General features: G+C 39.7%; 1 protein-coding gene across 3 annotated transcripts in view; it reads left to right on the top strand.

Moving 5' to 3' along the window:
* Nucleotides 1–21,515, top strand: part of LOC137347711 (protein crumbs homolog 1-like) — a 194,648-nt gene that overhangs the window by 148,671 nt on the left and 24,462 nt on the right. For all 3 annotated transcript variants that reach the window (XM_068012525.1, XM_068012526.1, XM_068012524.1), the window contains 3 exons: nucleotides 497–1,364; nucleotides 3,462–3,578; nucleotides 13,869–13,995. In XM_068012525.1, the coding sequence (XP_067868626.1) occupies nucleotides 497–1,364; nucleotides 3,462–3,578; nucleotides 13,869–13,995 (1,112 nt within the window). The remainder of the gene's footprint in view (nucleotides 1–496; nucleotides 1,365–3,461; nucleotides 3,579–13,868; nucleotides 13,996–21,515) is intronic.

Here is a 21,515-nt window from a genome sequence, read left to right as displayed (position 1 = left end):
CATTTTTAAAAAATCTATTGCACATTTTGAAAGCGTAAAGTACATACTACACTGAATTAACTTAATTTTAAACTTCTATTTTTCTTCCTCATCTTCCTATACCATGCACAGAATGTGAATAAGGAGAAATTTGGAAGGTCTGATATTAGTTGCTAAGAAAGCTGGTTTAACAAATCCTTTAAAAAAAGATTCTGGTATCCTTAAAGAAACTTACTGGATTGCAGCCTTTTCTTTGTGTCATTAGAACTTTGGGTTAAAATACAACAATTCAACCAATGTAATTTGGCAATTCTTCACAATGGTGGGTATTTCCAAGCAAAATAGTAGCCAATTGGAGGCAGTCAGTTCTAAATGTGCTAACCATTAGTTGCAAATGTCTTTGTTTCTCCAAAAGCAGATCCATGCGTCAGAAAGGTGAGGTTGTTGAAGGATCCAAGGGTGTGGACGAATCAATGAGATAACTTAATGTATCTTCTATTTTTGTGGCTTTTCACAGGTCATGCTAATGCAACATTTCAAGGTGAAAATCCAATTGTATACATTGGCAATAAGTTAATCACAAGAGATCTCATTAGCATTTCCATGGACTTCAAAACCAGAGATATGAATGCTGTTTTGCTGCAGGCCAGCGATGGTGCTGATTCTGTTTGGTTTGGTTTTCATAATTCTCAGTTGCAGTTCAGATTGTACAGTGGAAACAGCGTAGAAGCCCTTACTCTCTCCAGCAAGATCAACATCTCAGATGGACAGTGGCATTCAGTGCTCATTACTATGGTGGAGCCTTTTATGATGTCATCAAGGTGGATCATTATTGTTAATGGAAATTCCAATTTTACCAGCACAGCCACTGCTGGGAACTTAAATTTTCTTCGAGACAATGTGAATATAACACTAAGCAACAATTTTACAGGTTGCCTTGGAGTGGTTAAAATTGGTGGAATATATCTTCCCTACTTCAATCAAATTTCTTCGACAAACACTGAACAGTTTGTTATATTGAGCGGTCCCCCAGCTCAAATTGGATGCTTTGGCACAGAAGTATGTTCCTCAAATCCATGCCAGAATAATGGAACATGTGAAGATCTATTTGACCTTTACCAGTGTAACTGCATTGCAGGGTGGGAAGGCACAAGGTGTGAACACAACATTGATGACTGTGTGTCCAGTCTCTGTATTCATGGTAATTGCAGCGATTTGGTGGAAGGCTATGAGTGTAGCTGCGATCTGGGCTACACCGGGATGAACTGTGAGAATAATATAGATGACTGCATGAACCACAAATGTAAAAACAATGGGACCTGCCTTGACAGCATCAACTCATACTTCTGCAGCTGTCCGAACCATTTCACTGGACAATACTGCGAGTAAGCATACGGTTTTATATACTGAAACTCCTCAAAAATTGAACAAGGCATTGAAAACAACTAGCAACAAAAAGTGGTAGGAATTAAGATTATGAATTTCTGCCAGACTCCTCCAATTCTAATTTATCTTAATTTGGGATTCCTATTACCTTAATGCCAGTTGGTTTAAAGGCCTTGCTCGCTTCAGTTATCATTGTAAATTCATGGTAAAGTAGGGACAGATACCTGAGACTACCTGTCTTTGGCAGAGTACCTGCACTGTCAGTATGTACTACAAGCTGCTGTTCACACTGTCCTCTGGCTAATGTGTACAAATCTTTATGGCACCAGACCTGGCAACAGAGCACGGACGCCATTGCTGGGGATGGAGCAGCCATCCCCTCTACGTTATTGGGGGCGGCCGTTCCATTTAAATGAGCATCTGGCTCTGAAACCCGCCGAGTTCAATGCGTGCCGTTGCGATGTGCAGCGCGCCAACAAAATTCAGCCTCTAGTTTTTCATTTGAATCCATGTCCTGCCAATTTCTCTTGCAGGGATGTGGAACAACCTCAAAATTGCTCATCTAATTCCTAAACGAGGGTATTTGGGGCTGGTGGTGTTAGGATTTAAATGTAAAGAAAGCAGAATTTAAAAGAATGCAAATTAGTAACTAAATCTCAAATCTATAAATAATCAAATATAAATAATAGAATCAGATAAAATCTTTAAATTCTTCAACGGTGAACTCTTTTGATTTAAATATATCCAGTACTTGACTGATAAACACATTTAAATTATTTTATATGTACCCTGATGTATGTTACAAATGGACTAGATATATACAAGTAAAATTCTGGAAAGAAACAATTTCTCTGCAATGCTAGTAAAGTAATAAATTTATAAAGTACTGAAAAATTGCCTTCCCAAGTTTGAGGTTTGCAATTACAAATTCTCTAGCACAATTTTCAGATAAGAATTCCTTGTCAATAAAGGCAATGCTGGTTTAGAGTTTTCCATAAATTTGAGCTCTTTCCTCATAGAAAATCAAAGCATTTGAAGCACTGCTGAGTATCTGAAGTCATAGAATGTGCAATACCATGAAAATATCAGAGCATATGTAATATAAGAATAGAGAAGAGCAACGGGATTAGAAAAATTGACATTAAATTTGGGGCGGCACAGTGGTTAGCAGCGCAGCCTCACAGCTCCAACGACCCGGGTTCAATTCTGGGTACTGCCTGTGCAGAGTTTGCAAGTTCTCCCTGTGACCGCGTGGGTTTCCGCCAGGTGCTCCGGTTTCCTCCCACTGCCAAAGACTTGCAGGTTGATAGGTAAATTGGCTGTTGTAAATTGCCCCTAGTGTAGGTAGGTGGTAGGAGAATGGTAGGGAATATGGGATTAATGTAGGAGGGGATGTGGTAGGGAATACGGGATTAATGTAGGATTAGTACAAATGGGTGGTTGATGGTCGGCACAGACTTGGTGGGCCGAAGGGCTTGTTTCAGTGCTGTATCTCTCTATAACTCTATAAATTGATGGAAAATCTCATCCCTGTATTGGGCAGAGTACCATCATGGTGGACAAAACATGTCCCAATATAAATTACTGTGTTTGTGTGTGGGTGGGGAGTGGGAGGTAAGGAGAGAATATCTGAGGGAAAAATTGGAGGAAAGAAAAAGAATTGGATTAGATTTCTCAAATGAAAGTTAAAACTAAACACAATAACTTAAAATTGAAACTTAAATTATCCAATGGGAGAATTCATTAATAGCTCACCTGTCTCTGTGGTGAGCTGTCCTGTCTGCTTTAAACTGACAAATCCTATGTCTATTGTATAAAAAGGTTAATGTTAGCAGGACAAGCTGACATTTAGTTTTTAGCAGCTGAATACATGACATACTTCTCATAAAACTGGTGTTGTATGCAGTCCAAATGGCATACAGCTGACATGAGACAAACGACTCAAACATGTGTACTAATTCTGACTTTTATACAAGACATACTATACAGTATGTATTTACTGAAAAGTCTATTTTACTTGTTTTTGTCCATGAAACAGATTTTGTGGTGAATTCTAATTTGCTTTTGAATGAAAAGCATTCTTGTTTTTTTTCCAGATGGTTCTACCCACCAGTCAAGTGTGGAGAGAGTTTCAGCTGTAACAATGGAGGGCTTTGCATTGATGGATTGTGGGGTGCCAATTGTACCTGCAGGCCAGGCTTTTCTGGAGTAAGGTAATGACAATCATTAAATCCCAATAAATCTATTACTCACTTGGTTTCCATATTTTAATAAATGAATTTGTTTCTTGGCTTGGTGTGGTGGCATATTTCATATCTTATTCGTGCTATTGGAACTCCAATGTACTTCACATTAACTATTTATTACATGTGGTCAGTTGCACAAATGTGGGGATCCTATTCAGAGGGGGGTACGAATAAGTAGGTGGGTATGGCTAGAGGGAGGGGTTAATACCAAGAAAAAACACAATAGTATATTTTGCCTTGTTAGCAAAAAATATGCAGAAACTGTTCAAACGTCACCTTGCACAATTTCAAAGCCTTACACTGTTAACTTATACAAGTTATGAATAGCAGGTAAACATATCTGGATATCTCATCATTAGAAAGATCAAGAAAATAGAATATTCAGGTTTTTAAAACACTGTTTGACAGCTGCTAGAAGAGTTATTTTCACAAATTTCCACAGCTGCCATTTTGCATGAAAATAAAGGCCATATGAATATTTGTCCTGGCATTAATCTTACTGGCGAGCATATGGCAAGTGTGAAAATTGAAATGTGTATTATTGCCCTGAGTTCCTTATAATAAAACATTTCCTTGGTGTATTCCCATTTTACAAAAATAATTTTTCCATTAACTCAAGACTAAAAAGACACCCCTACAATGCTCACAAACGTCAAGTAAGACGAGAGAGTAGAGGAATCTGTTGAGATAGTCCACACCAGGCATCAAGATCAAGTGCAATCTTTAGTTGAAGGGGAATGTGACGGAAACAACACCTGCCAAATGGAAACATATTCATTTTGTCATATGGGACACTGCTTGAATCTTTTACTGCACACTACAAATGACTATTTTAAAAAGAAAAATGCAGAACTGAACAGCTAAAAAGATGGTCACACATTTGCATTCTGAGAAGGCAAGGGCTGGCTGAGAGAGACAAGGGGTGGGGGGGGGGGGGGGTGCTCCCTGATTCAATTGGCGAGATTAGTCTTGGCAATACTGATGATCAACACCCTTTGACTTTGAAACAGCTAAACTCCCCCCTACCGAGTATGTCTGATGGACTCTGATGTTCAAAGACTCCTCTAGAAATTGCTGTTTCAGACAAAGAGATGGCCACATAACATACCTGCTGGTAACAGAGGTTTTTTGAACTGTGCCTCAGTGTGAACAAAAGACTGCATCTGCTGGAGAGGGAGAGAGGGGGAGAGAGAGACTTTTCTTCTGCCAGTCCAAAGTCCCAGGGAAAGCACGGTGGCAGTTTTTAAAACCTCAAGACTGCAGATCTTTACAGATGACCACTAAAAAGACAGTTGAAACCTACCTTCAGCCTTCTGGTACCAGAGAAGCAAGCCTGGAATTGTGCATGTGGCCCTAGTGAGGACTCTAAGATCTTAACTTCAATCAAGGACATTACATTAAGGATATTAAGGACAGTGTTCCATTTATTGCCAACTCGACTTCAACTTCCCAATTCTTTCTCCCCCTCTGTATCTATTTGTGTGTGTGTGTGTCTCTCGTGTGCACGTGAGCGTGGATGCATCGTATATTTTAGTGATTTTAACCAGGTTAGAGTGATAAGGTTAATAAACTTACATCTTTCTTGTTTAAACTCAAGACAACCCGACTGATTCTAATTGCAATTGCAAATGAACCAATGAAGTGAGCAAGAGCTCACTGAGGTGGTAAGCTAAAATCACTGTTTAAAAAAGATAAATCCTATTATGGCCAAACCAGAGAAGGGATGAGAGGGGAGTCCGAGACCCCTCCCTTACCTGGTCATAACAGGAATTACAGGGTGGGGCATAAGTCAAATTTGACATGCAGATGTAAGATTTTGCATAAGATAACAGATGTGGAATATTATTTTAGTGAAGGTTGTTAGAGAAACTTCCAAGCTTGGTTGTGAAGAAGACACAGACTAGGATGCTTGGTGGAGACTGTTTATTGCTCATCACAGAGCTTACTTCTCCATTCCTAACACCACCCAGCCAGTGCTGGCTGGCTCATCTTTACATATAATCTGAGTACAATTAACTAATCAACACCCAACGCCTGTTCACCCTATTACCTTCAACTACTCGGTATTTAACATCCATTTACAGAACATATTAGACACTAACAGCTTTCTCTCTTTTCTTCACACACAAACACGCGCACGCACACACGCACAAAAAATAAATGAAAAAAGAGACAAAATAAAACAGCGTCAGCCATTAACATACTGTATATTCCCCTCCTTTCTCTTTAAACAAATCCCATTACTAAAGGAATTACAAAGTGATCGTAACATAAAAAATTTCCCACATTTTTCTAACTCATCATAACACAAGGTGGCCCTCTTCGAGGACATCCAACAATTTCTTTGAACAAGCACCTCTCTTTGTAAGACAATCCAACAACTGATGACTTGACTTGCATCGATCCATTTTATTTTGGAAATTTCTTTTCTTTCCAATATTTCTTTTATACTCATGAGATAAATCCACAACCTCTTTTCCATGACACTTTTTGTTGAATGGACATTGTCCCAGAGAGAATTGTTATCTATATAGCATTCTACAGGAAAATATTTCTCTGATTGCCCCTTATATAAGAGCTCCTTTAAATACTCGATAAATACGTACCCATATCTATCGCTTCTATCAGTGCAAGTGTCTCAGAAACTAAGGTGCTTTTAACTATCCTCTTTATTTTCTTTGATTCCCAGACTAATGGACAACATTTATAATTTCTTCCCACCAAAAATATAATGAACCCTAACCATCAGGAAGATTAGCGTGTGAAGCGTCACTAAAAATGACTAATTTCATTTCTTCTGGGTCACCTATGCTGGAAACTTGAGTGTACATTCGTCTAAACTCAATTTCTTCAATATCTTATTTGCTTTCAGCACTTCCCCAACAGTAGCATGTTTCAGCACCGTGATCAATTCTAATACATCAGAGCAAGCATCCAGCCTAGTTTGTGTGCACAACCAGTTTAATGCCCGATTAAGCTCCTTAACTGGTCTGCTTCTTCCTTGGTTGCAGAGTCTTCCTTTTGGGTGGATCTGGCCTGATTTACTGGGATCCTATTAACATTCTCTAGGTAAGACTGTTGATTTAGGGTTACCCCCTACTTAGTCTGCCTAATATTCAACCCTATATATATTTAAGAGCTCCGTAAGCCCGACTTCCAATTTTAAGTTCTTGTAGAACTTTATCTACCACAAATTTCTCAAATGCGGCAGATCCTCCACAAAAAAAAGTCTACATGCATCAAGAAATGACTGCTAGTTTTTCTTCATAATACCAATAAAACATTGCCAGATCTGCTTTTCGTTGAATACAACTAGCTTTTAGTAGGATGAAACTAACTGAAAAATACAACACCCTGGATGCATTGTTTAGCCCATAAACATACTTGTTTAGCTTCCATAATTTCCCCTCCATATCTTCAGCTTCTCTTGGTGGTTTTAAAAATACTTTCCTTTGAAATTTCTCCCCTTGCAAAAATGCTGCTTTGATGTCAATGGACTTACATTCCCATGAATGTGTCGCTAAAAGGGCTAGGAAAATCCTCAAACTTGCTTTTCCTGCTGTTGGAGTCCACTCTAACTTCTTGGTTGCCAAGTCATTCCTCAAATCCCTGAGCTACAAGTCTGGCCTTAGCTTTATATGTACCATCGGGAAGTACTTTCCCTGAACAGATCCATCTATGGACAATGCTGGTTGTCCTCTATCTGGCACCTCTGTGTATACACCGAACTCTCTCCAACTGTCAAGCTCTTATTGTTTTTCATCCTTTGCCAACTTACTATCTAATTTGTTGGTAACCACTAGAACTTCTCTATCGTAAGCACTCGAACTTCTTGTGGCCCTCCTTGCCTGCTGTCTGGTCCTTGCTCCTGTGAAACCACATCCCCTACTAGATTTCCTATCCCGTCCTGGACTGCTACTACCTATCCCTCCTCCGACCATACTTCCTTTCACAAGTTTGTGACCTTTTCCTTGGACTACGATCATCTTCAGGCCCACTGTCTGAACTCTCACTATGTTTTCTGGCCTTCCACATTTTCACTTCCTCCTGCCAATCTATAGGTCTGATATCCCGTCCCTTGTCTTGCACATTCAGCCAATGTTTGTATTTACCTGTGGTCTTTCCTGCCCTTCCTATAATAGTGGCTTCCCTCCGTTCACTAGCCCCTTACTGGCATATACGTCACTCTAGTCCCAACATTTGGGAGTTGTCCTTTGGGATAAATGGCCTTTTCTCGATCTTCACTATCACTTGGTTCACTCTCAGTTAGCACGTTATTTGCCACAATCTGTTGCTCGTAAAGGTCTGACATATATGCATGCAAAGTACGTGGTGCATCATCAGTGTCCATCATTTGTTCAGATTCTGTCAATGTATAATCAGTGCCAATAAGCCACGAGGAATGTACTCTAATGGTTTGATTGCAAAACGGTAATTTTGCAACATGGCAATCAGTGCTTATAACTTTTCCTGGATCTCTCCATTCTTTCTGCCCTTCTCTTTTGTAATAAGACCATGTTCCCAGTATTAAAATTCTTTTCTGATGGCCTGATCCGATATCTCAAAGCTCTCCTGATTTTTTCTGAAACCTCCGCATTAATAAATGCTCATCTCCCTGCCTGCATGGCATTCAAATGTTCCACAAAGATTGAACTTATTGTAGGCCCCTCTAAAGCCAGGGGATGACCATACATTACCGAAGGTATTTTCAGATTCCTGCCATAAACTAATTGATAGGGGCTGTAGCACCCAACCATTTGAAGCAGATTTTTTGCATGTACTGTCCACACCAGAGAAGCCGTCAATTTACAATTTGGTTGGTCGGCTAAACTTTTTTGAAGCATTTCACCAATCACGCGTTATTTTTCTCAAATCCCATTACTGAAAGAACTTCCTGCCTGCCATGTGCATTGTACAATAATCATATTTTCACACATACCCCTGAACTCATCATTGGCAAATTCTACTCCATTGTCAGTTAGAAATCTAGCTGGTGCTCCCAGTTCTGTTCCTATCCACCTTTCCATTATCTAGACCACTGTTACTTTTTTGTCTTTACGATAAATTACTGTTGACAGACTGAATCTAGTCCCTATGTCTATAAAGTGTAGAAGAAAAATATTTATCCCACACCTTCAAGTCCATCGCTACGATTTCATTAAAGTCCCTTGCTAATGGGAGACTCACTATGGGTCACGATGACATCCTCCTGTATTTTTACAGATATCACATTTTCTACTGATATCTTCAATAAGTTTAGTGTAATCATCTATTACCCCTACATCTTTTAACAGAATCTTCAACTTATGACAAGATGGATGTGCAAACAGTTGATGTAGTTTTGAAGTCATTTGCCTTGTCTCCTAAAATCCCTACCCCCGGATGCCATTAATATCTCTTTATCCTTAGAGATGTTAGGTCTCGCTAAAGGAATACAATAATGTCCCGACTGTGTAAACTGCAAAGCTACAGATTTTCCAAAGACAATCGCCTTTTCATGTTCCAGATACAATTTCATTTGAGCATTTTTCATAGATGGTTTACTTAACAGCAAAGGTATTTCACTGGATGCTACATAAGTACTAATAAAATTGTTTACCCCTGCTATTTTACACAGAATTACCATTCTTTTTAGTGATTTCAACATGTTATCATCCCCAAACCTGAAACAGGTAGAACTGTCATATTCTTTGACCTTACTTCGGTCTTCCTTACTTAAAGGATCCATGTAACACCATAACCAATCCACTCCACATACCATGGACATACATCCACTGTCTGGTACTGCGCAATTGAATAAATCTGCGACTAGGACACTCATTACCGGACTGAAGCTGCTCGTGATCAGTACAATTCCTTCTGATTGATCATTGGAATCATCCTCGCCTTCTGAACCTTCCAGGTCATGTGTCATCTCAAAAATCCTGTTATTCCTTTTTGGATAATGCAACGCATAATGATACTTTGAGTTACATCAGAAACTCCGGTTGACCACCCCTTGGTTATACTTGGGGTTCATCCTTCTGCCATAATTGCCCAATTCCTGCCGGCTTTTATAGCTGCGAAAAGGGTCTCTATCCTCATGCATTTTGTTTGTGGTTCTCCTTTCGTACTGACGTTTGGGCCCCATATTTGAATGGCCTCAAAATGCTGCTAGCAGTGTATCCTCCACCTTCAGTGTTACCACTGAAGATCCCATTTGCGCCATGAAAGCTGCCGGAAAGGAATGTTTTCCCAAAAATCCTTTCAGGGCATCAGACATCTGATCAAAAAGCGTATCTCTTTCTGTGAATCTAACTCCGGTTAATACCAACAGCCTATCCAGGTTTGATATCCTAGCACAATCCAACAATTTGAAGGCAAGTACTGATGTAGGAATTTCCAAGTAGAATCGCTGCAACCTTGCATATAGTCGGTTAAACTCAATATATTCTTCTAGGAAGAACCATCCATTTTTTAAATTTATCAAAGTCCGACCACACCTCATAGGCACTCAATCAGTCACCTTTCATATAAATTCTATCCATAAACTTTAAAGAGTTTGTCCAAACCTTCCTCATTGTCCAAATGATGAGCCTCTAGCTCTGATAACACTTTGCCCCTGATCTTGCTTCTGACAGGAAGTGAAAGTGCAAGGGTTATTTTTTGGTTCCTTTTTGACAAAGACATAACCCATGTCCATAGATCAGCTTTGTACATCCATTCATCGTAAAGTTCGGCTTCACAAAACAGTGGTGGAAAATCATATCCTGACACCTTATACTTGGTTTCAGTCATCTTTCTTCAAAAAAAAAATCCAATTGCAGCCTTCTCAAAAAAAAAACTCAAATTCTAATCTCCTGTCTGAAAACAAATCTTAGTCTCCAATCTTCACTTTCAGGCAACCATCCTCTGCTACCAATGTTAGAGAAACTTCCAAGCTAGTTTGTAAAAAAGACACTGAGACAAGGATGCTGTGGTGGAGACTGTTTATTGCTTACTTCTCCATTCCTAACAACATCCAGCCAGTGCTGGCTGGCTCTTTATATATACATCTGAGTACAATTAACTAATCAACACCCAACACCTGTTCACCCTATTACCTTCAACTACTTGGTATTTAACATCCATGAACAGAACTTATCAGACATTAACAAAGTTAGTTAATCCTCTATTGATTAATCCTATTAAAACACAGCAATATGACTGACTTTCATTGTGAAAGACGTAGAAACTTTGAAGAGATAAATATGCCATAGTTAATTACTCTATATAGGACTGTGCCTTTAAATCCTGTCCTGAACACAACAATTTTATGTGTGAACACAACAGGTTGCAATTAAATAATGGTGTCCTCGTGTTTTTCACCTAATTGCAATGGGGATCAAGAAGTTTTCTCCTGTCTACCTAGTTATGTGATAAAAATAAATTTGAGGAGTTCAAGAGAGTAGAAATTGTATTTGGTTGGTTGCAAGCAAGAGGCTCATTGGCCTGAGAGACCTGTTGTTGATTCTTCTTTTTAAATTGATCAACTTTGCTGTTAGCTGTGCATCTCAAATAATGTGCGCTCTTTGCTGGGTATTATCAGAATGTTAATATTGAGGCAGTACTTAGTAGTCAAATTAGACAACATCAAATTTTAGAAATAGAAATGATAGAAAACATGAAAATCAGGTTTTCTCATTCACTGATATAGTTTTACACATCGATCATCCTACTCAAATAATTAAATAACAGCTATGAATTCTAATTGAAGATATGGAAATCTTGTACTTCACTAATGGTTCAGTAAGTATATCCAGTGACTGTCTGAGCCTTACACAACAGAAGTCTCAGATCAATTCTCAAACTGTGTTTAGTCATTCGCAGCTGGAATACTGGTAGAGGTGCTCCAATTTGCTTCAGTTCCCCTGGGTCAGAAAGGGAAAACGTAGCTAGGGTTTTCATTCTTAAATACAATAGAATCATAGCACAAGAGGCAGCCAATTGGCCCAAAGCGCCTGTGCTGGCTCTTTGGACCACTCTCTTTACCCCCTCAGCCTTTACAATCCTTCCCTCCCTCTTCTTTGCTCCCTGTCTGCAGCCTTGTGCTGAAGGCCTACTCACCCAAAAGAGCCAGCCAGCCTCTCAATCTGCCTGGCTGTGGTTGGGAAATGGAGACAAAAATGTTAATCAGGTCCTGCCAATATATTTGACAGGATCTGGGCCTGACAGCAAAATTGCACCACACCCCCAGAAATAAGATTGGGGCCATAAGAATACGACATCAAGGAAAAAAAGCTAAACCTTTATTAAATACTGGTTAGGCTCCTGCTAGAGTAACATGTCCAATTCTGGTCATCACACTTCAGTAAGAATGTCGAGGCCTTAGAGTTCAGAGAGATTTACTAAAATGAGATGAGAGACTTCGATTACATAGAGAGACTGGAGAAGCTTGGGTTGCTCTCCTTAAATCAGAGATGATTAAGATGATATTTGATACAGGTATTCAAAATCAGGAAGGGTTTTTACAGATAAGTAAAGAGCAACTGTTTCCAGTGGCAGAAGGGTCGGTGACCAGAGGGCATGAAGGCAATTGGCAAAAGAACCAGAGGTGACATGAGGGGAAAATTTACACACAAAATTTTTAGGATCTGGACTGTATTGCCTGAAAGGATGGTAAAAGTGGATTTCAAAGGGGAATTGGATAAATACTTGAAAGGGGAAAATTTGTAGGACAATAGGGAAATAGCAACGATGTGGCAAAGAGGAGTTCAGAGACTGTGTTCGGGGGAAGATTGGGGTCCGGAGCAGATTGGAGGCTGGGGTTGGAGGTGATTGGAGGCCAGAAGAAAGATCAGAAAGGTCGGGATTGGAGAGGGATCCAATCACAGGGGGTGGATGAGGCAAGTAAACCAAACCCAGAAGGTAAGTGGAAAGGCACTTAACTCCTGCATCCAACAATCCTCTCCTCCCTTTAGTTACCGGGCTTCCCAAGGCCCAGGAAACCAGCCGATCAGAGTTAAATTTAAAATGGTGGCATGCAGCTTCATTATAACATTTAAATGACCAACACACCTCCTGCAAGAGGATTGGTTGCCTGCTCCATCCCACCGAGAATAAAAATAGAATTGGGTGGGGTCAGGTTTCAGATTTTTAAATCCCACCTGACCCAAACCCACCCATTCTTAAGGGTGAAAATTTCTCCCATAATTCCATTTCTTATGTCAAGGATCTCGTATGCTTTTTAAAAAAAAACAGCCTTCTCAACATCCTGTAACTTTCAAAGGTTTGTATACATAGACCACCAGGTTTCTTTGTTCTTTCACCTCCTTTAAAACTGTACCTATCTAGCACCCCCTACTGCAAGTACACATATGTAGGTGCCCCTGTGAAGCTGGTTATAGGAACAGGCTTGGATGTGATGACTTTCCTTCCCCCAACCCACACCTGTAGCCATATAGTCTGCTGACACTCACTAAGGCTTCCACTTGAATGATGGACACTTGAATGATGACTGCAAGTGGGACTTGTTAATGCCTTCAGGTCAGCGGAGAAAATTGGCAAAAAAATTATGAAAAGAAAATATTGAAATCCTGTGCACTGCACTGCCTACTATTACCTGTTAAAAATGCACCTATATATTAGGCATCATGTCTGAACCCTTAAACATGTCCAGACAACTTTGATCTTGTACATGGGGTTTTTGTTCAGTCACTCCAACTTCACAGGGTACAGATTGTACTCTGAACTATCACACGATTGAAAAGTAATGACATTCATAAAGACAATAGATCTGAATAATTTCTGGATGGCCATGAGTCTCTTACAGATTCTTCAGTTTTACAGCTGGAAATGGGTGCTGTACGCTCCAGAAATTTACACGATCAAAGTACTGGCATGGAAATTTAAAAAATTGCACTGCTGACTTTATTAAGATAGGTATGCGATTACTTTGAAATTAATTTTAATTCTTTAAAATGTCTTAGAGGTTTGGAATATAAATAGATTTTCCTTACAATGAGAAACAGGCAATAAAAGCCATTGCCTTGAGTGAAAGGCTTTGTATTATTGATGCTATAAGATGGCATTTCTAAACTAAAATTTTGTACATAAAGTACAGTGTTGATGAACAATGCAGTCAGTTACCTCTGTGTGAATTTCAAACAGTAAGAAACAAACTGATAAACATTACACATGACTAGTAGTCTGTACCACACAGCGTCATCTTGGGAAAGGGACTGGTATATCAAATTAGTACGGTTTCTCTTTACTGAATTTCCACCTTCGACTATTTAGATGTGAAGAAGAAGTCAATGAATGTGATTCAAATCCCTGCCGGAATGGAGGGACCTGCCAGAACCTGATCAACAAGTTTGCATGCATTTGTGGAGCCAATTTTGCAGGCGAACACTGTGAGCTTGATGTAAGCAATCTTTATTTCTTCTGCTCAATGTTGTTTTGACAAAATTTTCAGTTCTTGCCATTAGCACATAGAATTAAAAACATGGGAACAGACCATTCGGCCCAACTGGTCTGTGTTTACCCTCTGCACAAGCAACTAGTTTTAATCAGATTTATATACCCTGTTTCCATATCCAACTCAACTCCTTTTTATTCGTTTACCTAACCAATCTAATCTTGAATGTTGACAGTTTCTGCCTCAAGCACCAGCCCTGGAAATGAATTTCACAACCTCACAACTCTGCAAAGAGGTTTCTCCTGTCCTCAGTTCTAAATCTCTTACATTTAAATCATGCAACAGCGGTACCTTCATCTTGACCCGACAACTACTGCCCTGATTCCCCTCAACTGCATTAGTGTAGGTGCATCTAGTGGAAACTCCTGGTCTGTTAGGTGTACTTAAGTGGTTGATTGCCAAGTCATCACACTGCAACTCTCAGGAATTTAGGGGTGTACATAGACAAACCACACCTTCCCAAGATTGATTTCCACTATAAAAATTCACCATTTTCCTAATAAATGGTACTAATAAGCATTTCTCCAATGGTTCCACTTCATTAGTAATTTATTAGTCGGGAAAAAAGTATTTTCTAAAGCTGTGCTGTATCATAGCTATCACAGAGTTTAAAGGTGCAAGGAATTTATCCAAAACTATAAGGTTAAAGTGATAATAAACCAAGGAGCACTCGGTGAGATTTCAATTATCAATCTAAAGAATTGATTTTGGCAAGCAAAATCCCAGCCATTTTCCCTAAATTAAGATGGTTGTAAAAGCAAACTGGCAGTAAATTAGAAACTCAAAACCTGTTGAAGAAAGGAACCTCAGTATATTGTACAATACAAGTTACAGCACCAGCACTTAAGCTGCAACTATTCCATCTACTAAAGTTTGTACAGGTTCAGGTTGAATCATTGCATATACACTTTGCACCTTTTCCTACCTTGACTCTTGGAGCTCCAGGACAAAGCATTGCATGCCCTATTTTGTCTAATAAAGACGAGCACTCGGTAGAAGGGCTTGAAGACAAATCTGTGTTACAAATATGATTAACATTTACAGCAAGTGTTTGCTCAAATAAATACTTTTGATTAACCTGGTAGGATTTCATGGGTTGATGATTTTCAATAGAACTTGAATGCAATCATTTCACTAACAAGGCCAAGTAACAAGAAAACTTCAAAGTTGAAATAATTTGATTATTAAAATAGATTACCTTAATTTAAAAATAAATGGCTTTATAAAACCCCATGAGAAAAAGTGACAAGTATGAACACTTCTAACCAAATTTATTGCCATTTTTGACAAAATAGAAACATCATCAACTCTCAGGGGTTTCCTTGCACCTTTATGTGCTGTATAACCACAAACTAACCAGCTTGAATAAGAATATGCATGATGAACAGCTGCAATCATTTTTACTTGATCACAGTTAATGGATAAAGAATATTTTGGACTCTGTAAATGGGTTATAAATAGATCATGTTAATTTTTTTTAGATCTGCAGGGAACCATTAATACTTTCATTCTAGGGTTTAGTGCATGTTGGGATGCTTGTTTAATCACATGAGAATGCTTGTTTAATCACATGGGAATGCTTGAATCTGCTATCATTCAAATGGTTCCTTCTTTCAGACTGCACTGCTTCTTCTACCCTATTTTCATAGGATGAACTTATACTGTTGCTAATGTGGTCTTGGAATGAATATCTGGAATGTGCTGGGTTCTTAGGGCGGCACTGGATATAGTTTATGAAAGAGCATGGGTTACCATGGAGAATGCTAATGTGTGCAATCAAGTGCCTTACTTGACACTGAGGATAACTTTATTTATGACCTTGGAATTTCTTACTCCTCATTTGCTATTGCTTCTCCTCACCTCAGAACTGTTCTTAATCTGCAGCAAAAAACACATTAGACTTGGGGCAATGTTTAAAAGATAAGGTGATCTGCCTTAAGTATTTGTTTTTGTGTCTTCTTGTCCGTCACCATGTGTATTTTGTTATCTGTTTGGGAAGAGGAAGTGTTCCAAATTTCCCTTCCTCCAATGTATTTAGCGCATCCAAAAAGACTAATCCTCTCCCGTTCAGGATGGCTGACGACACCTCATTAAAATATAGTTGGTCCACAGTCTTTTCCTATGTAGTATATCTGCCAGAATGTATAGTTTTATTTGTTTATATCTTGCTGGCAGGAGTATGGAACTCCATGCTCATTGGATCCCTGAAAAGGCAGAGAAGTCCTTTTGTAAAGTTAATAAATAGGAGGGGATTAATCTGCTGGTAATACCTTAGCTGTTGTACGTCTGTTCTCCCTTTAACCACATTAACTGTTTCTCTCTAACAAGCAGAGATAATTTCTCTGATATAGCTTTTACTAAGAATTTGCTCTATCATTATTACAATCATTTTTGTCTATTAACATTCCCTGAATTCCAAGTTGTGCACTGCATTGGAATAAACCATTTGTATATTTTCTGCTGGTTGTGCTCCTTCATTTTCAATGTGCTTTTTCATTTTCAGTGTAATGGTCCTTACCAAGATATATTTGCGGAGTGCATAAAAAGATTGGATCTTGCTCATACCAGTGGCACTTTACATAATTATCCAACCCATGGATACATTCATGTGGTACTTCCTGCTGGGATGTTTATCTGAATAAGCATTGGTCCAGGTTTACAAACAGATGTGACTGACAGTTATTTCAGTAAGGATGGCATTAATCTTCTGTCACCGACGGGACTGTAGCATTAATTGGTAATCTCCGAGACACATGGCTGTATGTTTGATCATGCTGCGTCTGCGTGTGCAATTAGCATTAAGATTAAGATATAGTGAAGGGGTTTATTATTCATGCAGATTCATTATGTTAACAGCTTGTTACTTATCAGAAACATTAAAAAGATGACTAAGTATTATAGAAGTTGCAAACACTTCTTGGATGTTTACATTATGACTAAGTGCAGCAATTAGAACAGTTCACGAATAATAGACTGCAGTTAGTTTGTCATACTGCCATCTTCTCACCTTAGTTTAGAACTACCAGACTTCTTAAAATTAGTCAATAATGCCAGACACAGAGTGAAATTTAATAATGGTTCACTGGTAAATTGAATTTGAAACCAGGAGTGATCTGCCCAATTATGGCTTCTTGATTTATCTAATCTTTTTTCAGACTTGATGCAACCCTGCACTGTGAGCTTTGACCCTTCACTTATGTTTCTCAATTAACAAAAATAAGTGGATACTCCTGTTTGTTACCCAACAGAGGCTCAAATTTGCCTTATTTGTATCTGGCGTGCATAAAGATTTTTTATTGCCTCGCTATCACAGCTAAAGCCAAATTAACGAGGAGTGGGGAAATGGGGTACATTTAAATTCTGCTGGCTTTATGGTGCATATACTATTTTGGAACAAATATATACATTGATGCCTCTTCCTGGTATAGGGTTAAGTATCCCTTTGCTGATACTGCAGCATGGTATGTCTGTGCTGCAGAATGGAACATTTTTTCAGCTCAGTGTCAATAACTAACACTTCAGGTCATGTGTAGCACAATATATTTAGGGAAAGGATTTATCCTTGCTCCCATCCTCTTCCCCATCTATATGCTGCCCCTCAGCAAATTATACAAAGAGATGGCATCCGGTTCCACATATTTGATGACACCGAGATCTATTTCTCTGCCATCTCTCTTGACCCCTTCACTGTGTCACAGAATAGAATCATAGAATGGTTATAGCACAGAAGGAGGCCATTCGCCCAGTCGTGTCTGTGCCTACTCTCTGCAAGAGCAACTCTGCTAGTCCCACTCCCCTGCCTCTTCCCAGTAGCCTAGCAATATTTCTCTCTTCAGGTGCTTATCCAATTCCTTTTTGAAAGCCATGATTGAATCTGCCTCCACCACATTCTCAGGCAGTGCATTCCAGATCTTAACCACTCACTGCATAACAAATTTCTTCCTCATGTTGCTGTTGATTTTTGTACCATCACCTTAAATTGGTGTCCTCTTATTCTTGACCATTCCACCAATGGGAACAGTTTCTCCCTATCTACTCTGTCTAGACCCCTCCCTCTCAACCTTCGCTTCTCAAAGGAAAACAAGCCCAGTTTCTCCAATAACTGAAGTCCCTCATCCCTGGAACAATTCTTGTAAATCTTTATTGCACCCTTTCTAAAGTGTTCACATCTAAAGTGAGGTGCCCAGATTAACACAATACTCCAGTTGAGGCCATCCTTCCTTGCTTTTGTACTCTATGCCTCTATTTATAAAGCCCAAGATCTCATACCTTTTTTAACCACTTTCCCAAACTGTCCTGTCACCTTCAACGATTTGTGCACATATAACCCCAGGTCTCTTTGTTCCTGTACCCCTTTAAGAATTGTACCCTTGATTTTATATTGCCTCTCCATGTTCCTCCTACCAAAATGTATCACTTCACACTTCTCTGTATTAAATTTCATCTGCCACGTAACCACCCATTCCACCTGCCTGTCTGTGTCCTCTGGAAGTCTATCACTATCTGTCTTACAGTTCCCAATACTTCCAAGTTTTGTGTCATCTGCAAATTTTGAAATTCTGTCCTATACACCCAAATCAAGAAAAGCAGTGGTCTGAGTATCACCACCTGGGGAACCTTCCTCTAGTCTGAAAAACAACTGTTCACCATTGCTCTCTGTTTCCTGTCACTCAGCCAACTTTGTATTCATGCTGCCACTGTTCTTATTTCATGGGCTTCAACTTTGCTCGCAAGCCTATTATGTGAAATTTTACCAAATGCCTTTTGGAAGTCTATATATACCACATCAACTACATTAACCCTTATCAGAAAACTCAATCAAGTTAGTTAAACATGATTTGCCTTTAACAAATCTGTGCTAGCTTTCCTTAATCAATCCAGACAATCCAAGTGACTATTAATTTTGTCCTAAATTATCATTCCTAAAAGCATTCCCACCACCGAGGTTAAACTGATTGGCCTGTAGTTGCTGGACTTATTTTCACACCCTTTCTTGAACAAGGGTGTAACATTTGCAATTCTCCAGATACAACCCTGTATATAAGGAGGTTTGGAAGATTATGGCACCTATCTCTGCAATTTCCACCCTTGTTTCCCTCACCTTGGATGCATCCCATCTGATCCTGGTGACTTATCAACTTTACATACAGCCAACCTTTCTAATACCTCCTCTATTAACCATTAACCCATCCAGTATCTCAACTAGTGCCTCTTTCACTATGACCAGCAGTATCTTCCTCCTTGGTAAAGAAAGATGCAAAGTACTCATTTCGTACCTCAGCCATGCCCTCTGCCTCAATGCGTAGATGCTCTTTTTGGTCCCTAATTGGCCCCACCCCTCCTCTTACTACCTTTTTACTATTTGTATGCCTATACAAGACTTTTGGATTCCCTTTTACATTAGCTGCCAGTCTCTTCTCATCCTCTCTCTTTGCCTATCATTTTCTTTTTTTCTTCTCCTCTGAACTTTCTATATTTAGCCTGGTTCTCATTTGTATTATCAACCTGCAACCTGACATCGGTCATAAACACCCCTTTTCTGCTTCATCTTACTCTCTATCTTTTTTGTAATCCAGGGAACTCTGTCTTTGGGGTCCTACCTATTCTCTTCACGGGTACGTACCTCACTTGTACCTGAACCATCTCATCTTTAAAGGCAGCCCATTTTTACCGTTTTGCCTCCCAATCTTTGATTCCAAAATACCCGGGACAGATCCGCTCTCAACCCACTGAAATTGGCCCTCCTCCAATTAAGTTTTTTTATTCTAGACTGTCCCTCGTCCTTTTCCATAAATAACATAACATTTATGATACAATGATCATTGTTCCCTAATTGATCCACTTGAGCCACCTCATTCCTCAGAACCAGATCCAGCAATGCATCCTTCCTTGTTGGGCTGGAAACATACTGATCAATAATATTTTCCTGAACACATCAGAAACTCTTTGCCCTAGCCTGCTTGTCTGCCATCCAGTTTTGAATGAGCTGCAATTTCATTGGGAAGACAAAAGTTCCCACTACCAACCCCGTCTCCCTCCATGCCCACTATCACAGGTTGAAGCTGACTGTTTGCAACCTCCAAATCCTATTTGATCCAGAGCTGAGTTTCTGACCCCGTATCTCCTCCATCATAAAGACCACCTACTTTTGCCTTTGTTACATTGTTCATCTCCACTCCTGCCCCAGTTCATCTGCTCCCTCATGTTGTTACCTCCAGACTTGACTACTTAAATGCACTCCTGGCCAGTCTCTCATTCTTCATAAACTTCATCTCATCCAAAACTCTGCTGCTCATAGTCTAAGCCAAGGTGTCCTGCTCACCCATCACCCCTGTGCCTGCTCACCTACATTGGCCTCCAGTGATCCAATACATCCAATTCAAAATTCTCATCCTTGTCTTCCGTTCTCTTCATGGCCTCACCCCTCCACATCTCTATAACCTCCTTCAGCTTTAAAAACCTTCGGAACACTGCATTCCTGTAACTTTGGCCATGCCCATCCCCACTTGCTTCACCCCACAATTGGCGGCCGTACCTACAGTCACTTATGTGCTAAGCTCTGGCATTTCCCACCACCCCCCCAACCAAACCTCAGCATTTAAGGCCTTCCTTAAAACCTACTTTTTGACCAAGCCATTAGCTGCCTCCTAATATCTCCGAGGATGGCTTTGTGTCAGTCGTTGGTTGTGAAACACCTATGTTTTTGAATTTTTTTTATCCTTTCATGGGATATGAGCATCACTGGCAAGGCTAGCATTTGTTGCCATCGCTAATTTCCCTTGGGAAGGTGGTAGTGAGCCGTCGCCTTGAACCGCTGCAGTCCATGCGTTGTAGGTACACCCACAGTGCGGTTAGGAAGGGAGTTCCAGGATTTTGACCCAGTGGCAGTGAAGGAATGGTGATAATAGTTCCAAGTGCAGCAGCTTTTTCGGAAGCAGAGGCTGTGGGAGCGAAAGAACAGCTGGGAAGTCAGTTTCAGCCTAAAGTAGATTACCGTTTGTTTCGGTAGAACAGGGGACTTCTGGGTAAGTAAAAACTTATATATTTGGGCAGTGGCTGAACCCGAGACACTACACATGTAGTGTCTCCCACCCGCCCTCCTCTTCTAACCAAAAAAAAGGACTCTGGTGTGTGATAAGGTAAGCTTTTTTTATTTCTTCTGTATCGTGTGATTGGTTAAAAATTTACTTTCTTTTTTTTTTACTTACTACTTTTTTTGATTTATCTATTGGTTATTTAAAAAAGACCATAGGAGAGAAGTATCAGAAAGTATTTAACTCATCAATTTATATAAAGTAATAAAGTAATTAACTAAGTAGAGATGGCTGGGCAGGTGATGTGCTGTAGCTGTATGATGTGGAAGCTGGCTGTCCCCATTGTGAGCGGCAGGGACCACATCTGCAGCAAGTGTTGGTTGCTGGAAGAGCTTCGGCTCAGAGTTGATGATCTGGAATCTGAGCTTCAAA

Source organism: Heterodontus francisci, chromosome 32, assembly GCF_036365525.1.
Source record: "Heterodontus francisci isolate sHetFra1 chromosome 32, sHetFra1.hap1, whole genome shotgun sequence".
Classification (NCBI taxonomy): domain Eukaryota; kingdom Metazoa; phylum Chordata; class Chondrichthyes; order Heterodontiformes; family Heterodontidae; genus Heterodontus; species Heterodontus francisci.
This window is presented reverse-complemented; position numbering and strand designations above follow the sequence as displayed.